This window comes from Panthera pardus, unplaced genomic scaffold (genome assembly GCF_024362965.1).
Source record: "Panthera pardus isolate Hobbes unplaced genomic scaffold, ASM2436296v1 HiC_scaffold_16, whole genome shotgun sequence".
NCBI lineage: Eukaryota > Metazoa > Chordata > Mammalia > Carnivora > Felidae > Panthera > Panthera pardus.
Genome location: NW_026526721.1, coordinates 12,707,008 through 12,723,076, shown reverse-complemented (window position 1 = coordinate 12,723,076; position 16,069 = coordinate 12,707,008). Strand labels below are relative to the sequence as shown.

The 16,069-nt window shown below is 50.1% G+C and overlaps 1 protein-coding gene across 1 annotated transcript in view; it reads left to right on the top strand.

The window, feature by feature from the left end:
- Nucleotides 1-4,231: 4,231 nt before the first annotated feature.
- MRAP (melanocortin 2 receptor accessory protein) overlaps nucleotides 4,232-16,069 on the top strand; it is a 23,395-nt gene continuing 11,557 nt past the window's right edge. Inside the window, exon 1 of the mRNA XM_053903138.1 lies at nucleotides 4,232-4,687. Coding sequence (XP_053759113.1) covers nucleotides 4,582-4,687 — 106 coding nt within the window. The 5' untranslated portion in view covers nucleotides 4,232-4,581. The remainder of the gene's footprint in view (nucleotides 4,688-16,069) is intronic.

Genomic DNA, 16,069 nt, shown 5'->3' with positions numbered 1-16,069 from the left:
CGCTATGCTTAGGTGTGATTTTCTTTCTATTTATTCCCTTTGGGGTTTGTCAAGCATCTTAAATCCCCAAATTTGTTTTTCAACCAATTTAGGGAATTTCCAGCCATTTTTTCTTCAAATTTTTTTTCTGCCCCGTTTTCTCTTTCCTGCCCCTTGGGATACCATTTACATATACATAAGGCAACTTTCTACTATCTCATGTATCACAAGAGCACTCATTTTCTAAATCTTTCCCTTGGTTTCTTGGGTTGGAGAAGTTCTAATTACTGTTCCTCTGTTCCCCCACCATACCGACTGCTGCCACCTTCATCACCATAAATTTTTCATTATATAGAATCTATACTTTTCAGGTCTGGATTTTCCATTTGTGTTCTTGTCCTTGTGGTTAGGTTCCCTTTCTTTGCTCAGATTCCCCCATTCGTTCATTAATTTGGGACATATTTTCTATTTAGGTCCTTGGCGGACATATTTGTAACAGCTGCTTTAAGGTCCTTGTCTGCTAATTCCAGTATCTAGATGACCTTGGAGCTGGTTTCAATTGACTTCCTCTTCTCCAGACCGGAAGTCACGGCTTTCCCGTGTCTTTGTAATTCCAGTGGTTTTTTTGTGGTATAGTGAACATTGTGGATGACATGTCCTTTCCAGATTCTGTAACTGCTATCTGTGGGCCAGTGTGATGCATTCCATGCCACAATTATTGAGAACCATTTGACTGGGCTTTAATTTCATAATGTTGCATGCCAAGGACCTGGATTAGTTGACGACTGCATCATTCTTTGCAGCCTTAAGATTTCTGGTTATTAGGAATAAGTTTTTGTTTATCTCATGGAAAGCTTTTAGTATGATTGAGACTATCAACAAATACTGATATCATAGCTACTGAATAAAGCATGGGCTCTGTCTTCAAAAACTTTAAAAGATAGCTAGGGAAGCTAGGATGTGTCCAGAAGTGAATTTTACAATGTGGTAGACCTTACTAAAATAGCTAAGCATGAAAAGGATTGACAATGCTAATGTTGGTGATGAGGTGGAACACAGAAACTCTCGTGTTTTGTCAGTTACGTTTTTCTGTGTAACAAATCACTCCAAAATGAGTGGCTTAAAGAAACAACACCTCAATTAGCTCAAAATCTCACAGTTCTGAAGATGAGCTCAGCAAGGTGGTCACTGGGTTTTTGCTGTGCTCCATCATGGGTCTGCAGTTAGCTGCTGGTCAGAGAGGGTGCTCTGCTCTGAAGGGTCAATTGGCTACTGACTGGGCGACGTGTCTCTGATCACCCAGCATGCTGACTTGAGCTTATTCACACAGTAACTGGGCAGGGGCACGGGAAAGTGGACATGCGGAAGGCTTCCGAAGGCCCTGGCCTGGAGCGTCTCATACAATTTCTTAATAATTGTATTAGTCAAAGCCAAAACAAGTCACAAGGTCAGCCCACATTTGAAGGATAGAGAAATATGCTTTGTGTTTTTGATGGGAGGAGATACAAAGTCTCAGTGTATACAAGGAAAAGAATTGTAGCTCTTCTTGCAAGGTGACATATATTTATTACTTGTGGGGATGTAAATTGGTACTGATGCTTTTTTTTTTTTTTTAGTGTTTATTTATTTTTCAGAGAGAAACATACAGAGTGTGAGCAGGAGAAGGGCAGAGAGAGAGGGAGACACAGAATTCGAAGCAGGCTCCAGGCTCCGAGCTGTTAGCACAGAGCCCGACGCGGGGCTCAAACTCACCAAGGGTGAGATCATGACCTGAGCTGAAGTCGGACACTTAACAGACTGAGCCCTCCAGGTGCCCCGGTACTGATGCTTTTGAAGACTATTTAGCTGTACCTAGTAAAGCTATCAATTCCACTTCTGATATATACTCAAGAGAAATTAGTGCTTATGTCCACCAAATACATGGGAAAAAAATGTTCTCAGTCCATTTTTATTCATAATAGCCAAAACCAGGAAGCAGTGTAAATGTTCATCAATAGAAAAATGGAGAAATAAATTATGGAAAATTCATACAATGGAATACCATATGGAAAAGAAATAACAAATGACTGCACAGGTAACCATTTGTTGAATAAAAGAACCAGACACAAAAGGATACATACTGTATTATTGTATGATTAGATTTAGTTGAGGTCCGAAATTGGGCAAAACTATCTGACCATCGAAGTCAGTACAGTGGTTTCCTTGGTCTGGGCGGGGGGTAGTGGAGGGTTTTTAATGTTTATTTATTTATTTTGAGAGAGAGAGAGAGAAGGAGAGCACAAGCAGGGGAGGGGCAGAGAGAGAGGGAGAGAATCCCAAGGAGGCTCTGCACTGTCAGCACAGGGCCCAGCATGGGGCTTGAACTCATGAATGTGAGATCATGACCTGAGCCGAAATCGAGAGTTGGAGATTTCACTGACTGAGCCACCCAGGCGCCCCAGGAATGCTCTGTATCTTGATGTGATGGTCGTGTGTGTGAGTGTGTGTGTGGGGGGGTGTATGTGATATTCGTCAAGCTCTGTAAGATTTATGCATTCAATTTACTGTAAGTTATACCTCAATTTAAAACAATTTTTTAAAGGGTGGTGGCAATGACAAATACATGTGATTGGAGTGGAGAGCAGGGAGGGGCACTGGGGCCCGGCACGTCCAGAGGTCGTTTGGGGCCCTGGGGAACTACACTTGAAGGAAGCAGGAGGTAGCAGGCTTTGGGGACTGGCAGAGAGAAGGGCAACCACTCCCACCTGACTCGGCTACCCTCACGCTCTGCGTCCACTCCACCTGCCAATCTTGCCAACCCTCTTGACTCCAACCTTCCGACCTTCTAGAATGAGAAAATTAAAAAACGACAGCGACATGAACAGATACACGCCAAACTGCTCAAAAGAGTATCAAAACACGTACAACCCAAGCTGAGGAAGAGCCGGTGGCATAACTGTTTTTCTGTTTCGACACACCCTTAAATAAAGTCGGACAACCAACCCTATCGTCCCTGCAGAAGTTTTTAGTGTCGTGTCGGGGGTAGCGTGCTGGGGGAACGGTAAAGTCCTCGGCAAACACAGATGGGTAGCTGCACACTATCGATGCCCAGCTTGGCTCTGGAATGTAGACCGGAAACAACTAACAGTTGGCATCTTGGAGGGAAAGGCCCCGTCATTCTGGGAATTTGGACTTCCTCACTGATTCTCTGGAGGCTACACTCTCTGGCTCCTGTCACACTCAGTCTTGCTCATTCCAGATATTTGGAGTATTCCTCTTGATTGTGTCCGGGGCTCTTAGAAAAATGAGTGGTAACTTAGAGCCCTTCCCTTCAGAAACCCAGAAGAAACCCCCTCACACTTGTTAGCCAAGGGCTGGGTGAACCCTCAGGCCCTATTGCCTAAGAGCTGGATCCGTGTGGGATTGATTCTGGCCCAGGCAAACGACCTAGGCAGTCAGAACAAATGCAGCTGACTGGTTGGTTCTTTGGGACTTCAATAAAAGGCGGAAGGGGTGGGGGGGGGGTGCCTGGGTGACTCAGTCAGTTGAGCGTCTGACTTTGGCTCAAGTCATGATCTTGCGGGCTGTGAGTTCGAGCCCCACATCAGGCTCTGTGCGGACAGCTCAGAGCCTGGAGCCTGCTTTGGATTCTGTGTCTCCCCCTCTCTCTGCCCCTACCCTGCTCGCTCTCTCTCTCTATCTCTCTCTCTCTCTCCCTCCCTCCCTCTCAAAAACAAATAAACATTAAAAAACAAGCAAACAGGGGCACCTGGGTGGCTCAGTCGGTTAAGCGTCCGACTTCGGCTCAGGTCACGATCTCGCGGTCCGTGAGTTCGAGCCCCACGTCAGGCTCTGGGCTGACGGCTCGGAGCCTGGAGCCTGCTTCCGATTCTGTGTCTCCCTCTCTCTCTGCCCCTCCCCCGTTCATGCTCTGTCTCTCTCTGTCTCAAAAATAAACAAACGTTAAAAAAAAAAATTTTTTTAAAAAAACAAAAAAACAAAAAAACAAGCAAACAAAAGCTGGAAGGTGTACTCAATTGGACAAGAGGGCTCTTTTGGTGCAATTAATTGGCTCTGTGTGCATGAGAGAGGCTACGAGTTCAAGGGCTGCCATCACTCAATTCCTGCCCTCAGATACTAAATCCGAACCAGTGACTTGCTGATTGCCCAACAGCACCAAGAACCGCCCTAATGTACGTCAGGGGCACCGCCAGCCTTTCATTTGGGTTTTATTAACTTTTTAAGCAGGAAAGCAAACGGCGAGTGGCCTTCCTAGCCGCTGTTCGGCATCTTGTCTTCCAAGGGGCCCAGGTATCCCTTTTCCCGTTCTCACCCAGAGGGGCGAGCCAGAGCCGCGCTGGAAACCCGGTTTCCTGCCCTGTGGCTCTGTTTGTCTTGGACTTTCGTCAAGGAGGAGCAGGGTGGAAAGTTCTACGTGTGGGCGGAGATGTCAAGCACGGCCCCCTGGCCTTTCTCCCGGCTAAACGGCTCCGATAAGTAAGTGGGCAGGCCTTGAGCCCCGAGACCCACGGACACACTTGGATGACTTTACAGAAACCAGTCGGCCGGTCTCTCCGAGGGCTCTGACTAGGTCCGGATGCGCCCCCTCCCAGCGCCGCGGACATGGCCAAGCAGACCAACGCCTCCACCCTGTCCGACAGCTACGAATACTACTTGGACTACGTGGACCTCATTCCCGTGGACGAGAGGGAGCTGAGAGCCAACAAATGTGAGTCCCCGACGGGGGGAGCCAGCCAGGCAGAGGCTGGGGGCCGGCCCGAGAGACTTTCTCTGGCCACTTCCTCCGCCCAGCAGATGTCACAGATGAGCCCAAACGCGACCCTGACCCTGACCCTCAGAGCTATAAGTAAACGGGGGCACAATCTTATCTGTCATCTTCTGTAAGAGGTGTGGAACTAACCTCCTAAGAAACTAGGATGATTTGGGAGCAGAATATGCTTTTATGTTTTTAATTTTTTATTTTTAATGTTTACTTATTTTTGACAGAGAGAGAGAGAGAGAGAGCAGGAGAGAAGGAGAGAGAGGGAGGAAGACACAGAATGCCCAAGCAGGCTCCAGGCTCTGAGCTGTCAGCCCAGAGCCCGATGCGGGGCTCGAACCCATGAACTGTGATCACGACCTGAGCTGAAGTTGGATACTTACCCAACTGAGCCACCCAGGCACCCCTAGAATATGTTTTTTTTTTTTAAGTTTATTTATTTACTTTGAGAGAGAGACAGAGCACAAGCAGGGAGGGGCAGAGAAAGAGAAAGAGAGAGAGAATCCCAAGAAGGCTCCATCTGTGATGTTAGCTCAGAGCCTGACTTGGGGCTCAGTCTCACAAACCGTGTGATCGTGACCTGAGCCAAAATCAAGAGTCTGATGCTTAACCAAGTGAGCCACCCAGGCACCCCAGAATATGCTTTTAAGACAGACTTTTTTTTTGTTAGAGTGTGATTTGCTTGGGTTCCTGTAAGCTAGGTGAAATTTCTTCAAATTGCAGATTTCGCATTTTCTCTCACTCTGTGCAGATTTGGGGGAGGTTACTGTGTCCACCCCTAAGATATATGACTTACTGGTTTCCATGAAAACACCAATTGATTGGGGCGCCCGGGTGGCTCAGTCAGTTAAGCGACTTACTTCTGCTCAGGTCGTGATCTCGCAGTTCGTCAGTTCCAGCCCTGTGTCGGGCTCTGTGCGGACAGCTCGGAGCCTGGAGCCTGCTTCCGATTCTGTGTCTCCCTCTCTCTCTGCCCCTCCCCTGCTTGCGCTCTCTCTGTCTCTCAAAAATAAATAAACGTTAAAAAAATTTTTAAATACCAAGTGATTTTACTCTTCATGGTCTCAGGAAGGACCACCAGAGCAAACCAACATGCTTTTTTTGCTCCTCTCTCTCCCAGTCTCTATCCCTTGGGTAAGTTGGTGCTTTGTGAACAATCTTCTCTGATTATTCCAGCTACTCGGTCAAGATAACAAGTTAGCTGAGAATGAGTATGAAAAAGCAAACCAAACCAAAAAAAGTCTCAGGGCTCTGCCATCCTCAAGTCTTGGGCTCCTTGGCTATTTCTTTATTTTATTTTTATTTTTATTCTTGAGACAGAGACAGAGCATGAGCAGGGGAGGGGCAGAGAGAGAGGGAGACATAGAATCGGAAGCAGGCTCCGGGCTCCGAGCTGTCAGCACAGAGCCCGACGCGGGGCTCGAACTCACGGACTGTGAGATCATGACCCGAGCCGAAGTCGGACGCCTAGCCCCTCCTTGGCTATTTCCTGCCCTTTGATCACATAATCTGTCAAGAAGTAAGTGCAGTCACTAGAAGGAACACGATGCTCTTCCTGTGAAAAGCAAGATCACTTGTTCACGCATCAGCTCAAAACTGAAATCCATTTGGATGTTATCGGTAATAAAAGGTAGCAGATCCCCAGCAGAGCCCTTGGAGAAAGTTGTCTAGAATGTCTTGTTAGGAAGTGTACCTGTTTCCATTTTCATTTACAGCTTCCAGGAGTCCGGGTACCCATCCATGTTGGCTGTGTCCTCAGCCTGGTAGCAAAGCTTTTGTGGGGGACGATAGGTTTGGTGTGTGTTTCCTGATGCGGGGTATAGACTCACGAATCAAAAAGCAGATTTTTGCACAGACAGCTCACAGTAACAGGGAGAAAGTGGCAGGGATGAAACAGAAGCCCACTGATATGTATGGTCAGAAGTTCAGACCTTCAGGATCCATATTGGTCTGGACAAAATGTAAATCTGTATTCGGGAAGGTTGTTTTTAAATTCACACGAATTAGGGGCGCCGGGGTGGCTCAGTCAGTTAAGCGTCAGACTCTTGATTTAGGCTCTGGTCATGATCTCAGTGGTTTGTGAGATCGAGCCCCTCAACTCTGCACTGGGCCTGGAGCCTGGAGGGATTCTCTCTCTCTCCCTCTCTGCTCCTCCCCCACTCCTTAGGATGTGCACGCACACGTGTGCTCTCTTTCTCTCTCTCAAAAAATTTTTTTAACCTGAATTAAATAAAATGCTGTTAGCTTCAGACACCCCCATCCTTTTGTACACCAGACTTCCCGCTTGGTCACCACCTGGGCTCCAAAGCCCTCTCCCCTGCTCTGAGTGGGAGCCCTCTTTGCTCATTCAAAGTCTTCGAATCTACAGTCTCAACCTCCTGCCCTGTGTAATTACCCACAAACAACGTCCATTTCTGGAGAAAGTGATTGATGTTCTCTAAGCTGTGTGTGAGGTTTTAAAAGAAATACTTTTTCTTGCACACATGAGCTAGAGATAGAAAGTTCATAGCCTGCTGGGCATACAAATGAGGAAACTCCTTCCTGGGGCGCCTGGGTGGCTCAGTCAGTTGATTGTCCGACTTTGGCTCAGGTCATGATCTCACGGTTTGTGAATTCGAGCCCCCCATTGGGCTCCTTGCTGACAGTGCAGAGCCTGCCTGGAATACTCTCTCTCTTCCTCTCTCTCTCTCTCTGCCCCTCCCTCACTTGTTCTCTACCTCTCTCTCTCTCTCTCTCTCTCTCTCTCTCTCTCTCTCTCTCTCTCTCTCTCAAAATAATAAATAAATAAACTTTAAAAAAAGCAACGCCTTTCCAAACTCCCAAATGCAATATAGACCATCTCAGTGAGGAAACTGTCCCGGGGGGAGGCCAGTCACTGGGTCCCCCAGACAGCCTAGATGTCAGGAGTCTTTGACACCCACGGAGAGAGGTACTCCTTCTGGCTTCCTTGATTTCTGTTTGTATCTCAGCCTTCATGTGTTCTCTGAATTTAATCTCCACCTTCTCTGGAAAAGGAGTTTGAGGCTAGACAAAAATACTCCCCCAGGGTGTTTCTGTCCCGGATGGGTAGATGTCTAGCTTGTGTTTGGGGACCAGCCGGGAGGCAGTGACACACAGATCAGAGGCCGGGCGCATGGAGCCCTGCGCCACCTGGCAGGAGTTCACATCTGAGCTCTGCCACTTTCTAGCTCTGTGACTTGGGGCAAACAAGTTACTAAGGCCAGGCCAGATTCAAGAGGAGGGAACTAGAACCTATCTTGCAGCGAGAAAAGTGTTGAAAACTCAAAGCAGCCTTCCACCCACCACAAACAAGAAAAAGTATGGCAGGTGGCAAAATAAAACAGGAAGGCTAGCCAGGGAGAGGTGGGGCCCTAAGAGGCATCAGGGCGGTTGGTAAAGGCCCCCCAAGGATGTCCTGTGAGCAGGTGAGAGACCAAGCCCTGAAGCCGTCTCTGGGAGGAGCCTTCCAGGCCACAGGAACTCCGAAGACAAAGGCTCTGAGGCAGGGGGATATCTGGTGTATTCCCTTGTATTTTGGAAACTACCTGGGAAATATCCTTTTTGCCCCTTGAAACGGAAGCCATTTTCTTATTTCGTAAGTCAACAACAACCCATCAATCAACAAGAAAAAAAAACCCAATAGAAATATGGGCAAATGATACGAGAGCACAGTTAACAGAAGAGGAAACGCAAAGGGCCGAGGAACGTGAGAAAACGCTCACCTTCACAAGTACTCAGGGGGCGCCCTGGGAAGGACACCGAGGTTCCATTTCACACTCACTCAATGCGCAAACATGGAAACACTGATACTCAGCGTGTCGGGGTAGGAAGTGGAGAAATTTGTATTGCCACACGTGGATGATGACCTTAACATTTTAATATCGTTTTTTTTTTTTTTTAACGTTTATTTATTTTTGAGACAGAGAGAGACAGAGCATGAACAGGGGAGGGGCAGAGAGAGAGAGAGACACAGAATCTGAAACGGGCTCCAGGCTCTGAGCTGTCAGCACAGAGCCCGACGCGGGGCTCGAACTCACGGACCGCGAGATCATGACCTGAGCCGAAGTCGGACGCTCAACCGACTGAGCCACCCAGGCGCCCCTTTTAATATCCTTTTTTAAGAAAAGGATCTGGAGGAAATACTTGGTGGATACATGCTCTGTGTATTTCTATGAATTTGGAACATTTTATCATTCAAACTTTTCAAGAACGTTTATCTATCCTGAGAGAAAGAGAGAGGGCACGCGTGCCTGGGTGGGGGAGGGGCGGAGAGAGAGAGAGAGAGAGAGAGGAGAGAGAGAGAGAGAGAGAGAGAGAGGCAGAGAGAAAATCCCCAGCAGGCTCCGCGCTGTCAGTGCAGAGCCCGACGAGGGACTCCATCCCGTGACCATGAGATCGTGACCTGGGCTGAGATCAAGAATCGGATGCTTAACTGACCGAGTCCCCCAGGTGCCCCTCGAATTTCTAAAATGTAAGTCGTAAAGGTTAATATGCTCATCGTAAAAGACTCAGACAGTAAATTACTGCACTTTACCATTCAGAAAAAAAAAATCAGGGTTAGCATTTTGGTGCCTGGCCGCCTTAGGGTTTTTCTGTGTCTTCAAAACACAGAATGTGCCTGCACGCACATATACACACATGCCGTCTGTGATAAGTCCTGAGGGGAAACTGAGACCTGCCTTGAGTGACCTCTCTCCTCCCCGGGACTGTGACTACCAGGCAGAGCCCAGCGGGCGGCAAGGGGCCACCCTCTCCAGTGGATGGACGAGCGCGGCTGGGAAGGACGAGGACCCTGAGCCTGCTGGGAGGCTGGGGACAACAACCCCGCGCTCTGGGCAGTTTGGCAGGATTTTAAACATTTCGCTCATGTTGACAAGGACCCTCTTTTTTATATTATTACTAATTGAGGGAAAACGTGCCCAACACAAAAGTGACCATTTAGGCCATTTTAAGGGCACAGTTTGGCGGCAGTAAGTGACTTCACATCATGCCACCACCCATCTCCGGAACTTTGTCCATCTTCCCCAAACTGAACTCAGTACCCATTACACACCAGCTCCCCCTTTCCTTCTGCCCACTCCCCCCCCCCCCGTCTCCGATAACCACCTTCCTGCTCTCTGTCCCTATGAATCTGACTGTTCTGACCATCTGCCACGGACTGAGTCCGGGGTCCCACCCCACCAAACTCACGTGAAATGTGAATCCCCAGTGGGATAACATTTGGAGGCGGGGCCTTTGGGAGGTGATGAGGGTTAGACCAAGTCATCAAGCCGGGGGCCCACCGTGGAATTCGTACCTTTTTGAGAAGAAACAAGAGTGCTTGTTCTCTCTCCCTCGTTCACGTGAGGACATAAACAGGAAGCGAGCTCTCGCCTGGAACGGAACCCACCAACACCCTGATCTTGGACTTCCGGCCCCTAGAACCGTGAGAGAATAAATGCCCGTGATTTAAACCGCCCAGTGTATATGATTTGTTACAGCAGCCTGAACGGACAAAGACAGTACGTCACCGAAGGGGAATCATACGCCGTTTGCCCTTTCGTGTGGCTTATTTCACGGAGTCTTCACTCTGACAAGGACCCTCTTGGGAGGCAGGCCCCTTGGCCAGTTTACAGAGCTTTCTGTGGCAGAAAGAAATGTACGGCAGGTAGCTAAGACTACAAAAACAACCCGGAGGTTGATAGTCTCCTGACACCAGAGATGTAAACTCCCACGGCATGGCGATCGTATCAGTCAGCGTTCTCCAGAAAAACAGAACCAATAGGAGGAACGCCGATGCGGATAAGAGGAGCCTGGTTATAGGGACTGGCTCATGCAGTTAGGGAGGCTGACGAGTCCCACCATCTGCCTCCTGGAAGCCTGGGAACCCAGGAAAGCCGGTGGTGATTGACAACTACAGGAGCTGATGGTTCGAGTCCTGGAGTCCAAAGGCCCAAGAACCAGTGTCCAGAGGCAGGAGAAAATAGCCCAGTGCAAGGAGACAGAGCAAGAATTTGCCCTTCCTTTGCCTTTTTGTTCCATCCGAGCCCCCATCGGCTCGGCCGATGCCCACCCACACTGGTGAGGGCAGATCTCTCCTTACTCAGCCTACCGAATCGATGCTAATCTTTTCTAGAAACACTCTCACGGACGCATCCAAAAATCGTGTCTTACCAGCCATCTGGGCATCCCTTCGCCTAGTCAAGCTGATGCACGAAATTAACCATCACGGAGCGTAAACCAAGAGGGTCACCAGATGAGGACTGGGAGTGCGTGGTGTGGAGTCAGAACAGTCGCCACAGCAGGACGTGGCAGAGACCTGGTCACAGGGGTGATGGATGTGCGCAGGTGAACCGGCCCGGGAGTCCCGCGCGGGGTGTCCACTCGTTACTTCGTCAAAATGCCGTCACGTGTCCCCACAGCCCCTCAGCGGAGCCCGGGGGAACTTCTCCTCCTCCAGCTTCTTTCCACCGGCTTCCTCATCCGTGTCTGAAACACACACGGATCTGCATCCCCGCTGCCCTCTTGGACCATCGGCCAAAAGTCCCTCTCTCTCACCTCCGGTTGCCAAACTTCTCAAACTCGTGAGCACTTTCCCCTTCTCGGGTTCCCGGCATCCACCGTCATCCGAAACAGCTGCTTCGGAAAAGTCACCCTGCTCGCTCGCCTCCTTCCTCCCCCTGGTTTCTGTGTCTCTCTAGCTCCACTGTCATCTCTCTCAACCTCTTTCCTTCTTTCCCTAGTTTCACTCTCCTTAGGGTGACCAAGCCCCTAGGTTGGCACAGGACTGTCCCATGGATGCATCTTGGGGAACTGAGGCACATCGGATGGTCATCTTAACTCCCCTCTTCTCCCTCCAGTCCCACAGACAGGAACAACGCTGCCACTACCCCCAGATCATAGGGAAATCTGAAAAAGGCTCCTACTCTGGGGACACAGTTAATCACACCTATCCAGGTGGAATTCCTTGAGCAGCGCACAACCTGTGCAACTCTCCATGGTGTTACTGTATAGGAGGGACTCCAGGCACAACCATGTGCCCATTGCGCTGTTCCCTGCCCCTGCCCTCTCAGAGTCTAAGCTCCCCTTTTTGTCTTAGTAGTCCTCTGAAACTCGGTGCTGTCCATTCTGTGTTTCATTCATCTCAGCTAGCCCCACTTCCACACCATACTAGAAACACACCACTCCTGACCCACCTTCTTGCTTTCGCTCGCGATTCACTCAACAACCAAATTTTGCAACTGTCCGTGACAGGCCAGGCGCTGCGCCGAGAGTTGGAGGCACAAATGCAAAAAGACCAAGTCCCCGTCCTTGATATTTTACGAGAATGCTTTTATTTTGCGGCCACTATTGTCTGTTTTATGGTGGTGTATTTCCAAGTAGGTTACGGACATCAGGGCATCCCTGCACCGGATTTAGGAAAATCGTAACAGGAAAGAACGTAACACGATACCCAGACATTTCAATAGCTATGTCTTAGTGTCCCCCAACAGTCTACCTTCATCGTCCCACATTTCCCTAAAAGGTGCTTATAAGCTACTTTGTCTGTTCCACGTTGATGTAGTGGATCTGGTGACATCTCTTTGGTCTATCTTGGTCTAGAACTTTTTGTAGAAGACACTGACTCGAGGGAGGAATCAAGCAGGTCGCTCTTTCCATCCTCGACTGTTTAGTGAGGTGGCCGCTACTGATCATGAATACGCTGCTCTCTGATGGACGGTGTTGTGCTGGAGAATGTGCAGAAGTGGCCAGCAGAGCACAGAGAAGGACACCCTTGGGGAGAAGTAAGACGTAAGGAAGGCTTCACAGGGAAGGTGGGCTGAGCTGAGTCAGAAGACCCAGGGGGACTTTGCTTGTCTGATCCACAGGGGCCCGTCCGGCGGGGCGGGGTTGGGGGTGGGGGCAGAACGGTTACGCTCCTGCTTAGGCCAGAGGTGCTTTTGGGAAGAGCGAGTGATGGAGGATGTGCTGCGGACCACACGGGGGTCGGGTTCTTGCAGGTCAGTCTCAGAAGATTCCTGGGGGCTGTGGGGAGTCATTCAAAACCGTAAGCAGAGGGGCGCCTGGGTGGCTCAGTTGGTTAAGTGCTGACTCTTGATTTCTGCTCAGGTCGTTGATCTCACGGTCCGTGAGTTTCAGCTCCACGAAGGGCTCTATGCTGACAGCGCAGAGCCCTGCTTGGGATCCTCTCTCTCCCTCTCTTTGACCCTCCCCTGATCTCTCTCTCTCTCTCTCTCAAAATAAATAAACATTAAAAAAATTAATAAAATAGTAAGCAGAGAAGAGACAAGGTCCAATTTGCTGGCTAAAAATATCCCTCTGATGAATATATAAATTTGAGGTTTGGGTGGGAGGCAGGTGATACATAGGCAGGTGAAACAGCCATATGCTGGGAAAGATCTGGAAGCATAACATTGGAAAGATCTCCACCCTTAGGAGGTGACAGTCTAGGAAGGAGGGGCCTGCCTAAATAAATGAGCGTGCTATGGTATCCCAGACATGGGAATAAAGGTTATGTGGGGGTCCCGGGGCCCAGAGGAGCCAAGTGATTTGCTCAAGGTCACCTAGTAAAATATTTGCAGAGCTGGGACTTAAATTCCAGGCTCTGATCCCTTAGGACTCGTCCCAGGACACTTGGCACGATTAGTGGGCAGATTCCCACCAGACTGTTCCAGCGGAGCAGGAACCCTTCCCTGTCTTGCTCCCCACCCCCAGCAGCTCCCAGGCAGTGCCTGGCACATCTCAGGCACACGAGAAGTCTCTGCAGAATGAACAGATCACCTGCTGTGAGGTACGCAGCTCTTGTACATACTGGTCATTTTCATGATGCGCACCTGTGTCAGTTATCAGTTTACTGTAATTCCGTGATCAACGATGGAATTCCTTAAGAGTGAGCCGGGAGTGAAGCTTTCGCAGGAGGGGGCCCTGGCAGGGGCGCAGCAGGACGGCCGTGCTGGGGCTGGGAGGTCGGCAGTGAGGGTGTGAGGACGCGCAGGGCCAACAGCCCCGGTCACTGGCCCAGGACGTGGTCCCGCTGAGACTGGGCCTCGCGGTGGCAAGAACCTCTCAGCAGCCATCTTGACGGAAAGACCAATGCCCCGGGGCAATCTGGGCCGGTGGGTCGGGGGAAGAGTTGCAAGCCCAGATGGGGGGGACCCCACTACGGTTGTTGGTCATCTGGGTTGTCTATGGTTCATCCAGCAGCTCCAAACCAGCTAGGCCTGGCTAAACCAGCCAACATCTCTGCTATCCGGTAACCAAACTGCATCCCCAGGGAGGTCTGAACCTCTCTCAAGTATGTCCTTCCTTGGGGTTATGGGCTGGACTGGGTCCCCCCGCCTCCCCCACCAAATTCCTATGTTGAAGTCCTAACCTCCCGTACTTAAGAATGTGACTGTAGGGGCACCTGGCTGGCTCAGTTGGTTAAGTGTCCGACTTCGGCTCAGGTCATGATCTCACGGTTCATGGATTTGAGCCCCGTGTCGGGCTCTGTGCTGACAGCTCAGGGCCTGGAGCCTGCTTCAGATTCTGTGTCTCCCTCTCTCTGCCCCTCCCCTGCTCATGATTCATCTCTCTCTCTCTCTCTCTCTCTCTCAAACATAAATAAACATTAAACATTTTTTTTAAAAGAATGTGACTATATTTGGAGATGGGGCCTTTAAAGTGAGAAAATAAGTTTCTGTTCCTTAAGCCACTGTCCTAGTCTGTCTGTTCAGGCTAATATAACAAAACACCTCAGACCGGGTGGCCTATAAACCAGAAACCTCTATTTCTCGTGGTTCCGCAGGCTGGGAAGTCCAACACGAAGGCACCAGCATGGTCGCATGGGGGTGAGGGGCCCCTTCCTGGTTCATAGCTGGCATCTTCTTGCCGGGTCCCCACATGATGGAAGGGGTGAGGCAATCTGTCCGAAGCCTTCTTTATACAGGCACTAACCTCATTCATGGGGGCTCCGCCCTTATGACTCAAGCACCTCCCAGAGGCCCCACCACCAAATACCATCCCCTGGGGCATGAAGATTTGACATAGGAGGACAAGGGAACACAAGCATTCTGACCATAGCACAGCCTGAGCAAACGCACCTGGGGCCCCCCTCCCTCCCTCCTCAGCCCCAGCATACCTTGTAGAGTCTCCTCGTATCTTACACTCTTTAATCCTTCTGAATAATTTTTCATATTAGACTTCCCGTTTCACCTGCTGTGTGATTTCTACCTCCTGACTGGGCCTGGCCTGTCACAACGTCCTTCCAGTCGCAATGTCTTTTTTCTCCCGCATCTGCGTAAACGCACCCATCACGCTGCGGCACGGAAACAGCAAGTTCATGGCGCGCAGTCAGAATGCTGCTCTCCTCTTTCTCTGACCGCTCGTGCAAACCTACTTAGTGGTGCTGGCTCTTTCCCTGGAGTAGGTCTCATGCTCACTCTTTTTTGTTGTTGTTTTTGTTTTTCTGTTTTGTTTTGTTTTTTAATTTTTGAGAAAGAGAGACAGAGACAGAGCTTGAGTGGGGGAGGGGCAGAGAGAGAGAGGGAGACACAGAATCCGAAACAGGCTCCAGGCTCTGAGCTGTCAGCACAGAGCTCGACGTGGGGCTCGAACCCATGAACTGTGAGATCGTGACCTGAGCGGAAGTCGGACGCTTAACCGACTGAGTGCCCCTTACTCTTAAATTTTAAAAAAATGTGTCTGTCAGGGCACCTGGGTGGCTCGCTTGGTTGAGCGTCTGACTTCCGCTCAGGCCAGGATCTCAGGGTTCGTGAGTTCCAGCCCAGCATCGGGCTCTCTGCTGTCAGTGTAGGGCTGCTTCAGATCCTCCGTCCCCCTCTCTCTGCCCCTCCCGGCTCGTTGTCATTCTCGCTCTCTCTCAAAATGAATAAACAAACTTAAACCAAAAAATGTCTACCGGCCAGTCTAGTTACCCAAACAAAGATCTAAGCCGATGAAATCAATTTCAAAAATACTTAAAACCAAACCGCCTTCAAACTTCATTCAAAGCGAGAACTTCCTCTTTCCCTGGCTTGGGGGCAGGAGCGCTTCCTCCTTCTTTCCTCAGCAAGCTCCTCCTCCCCAGCCACCTGCCCCATCCTATTTGGTGACACATCTTCCCTGGAGCGTCAGGGATGGCGTGGGGTGAGAGGCAGAAAGGGCGAGGGGGTTTGCCAGTGAGGCGGCTCAGATTCTGATTCGGACGGCAGCCGGTCAGCACAACAGACACACCCGCACAGGCGGCCCTGGAGGGTGAGGAGGACATCGGTGTACGTCAGCCGTGTCCACAAAGGGGGGCCCGCTACTTGGCTCGGGGACTCTGCTCCTGTCGATTTCGCCGCCCCTCCTTATACCAGCCCGTGTGACGGG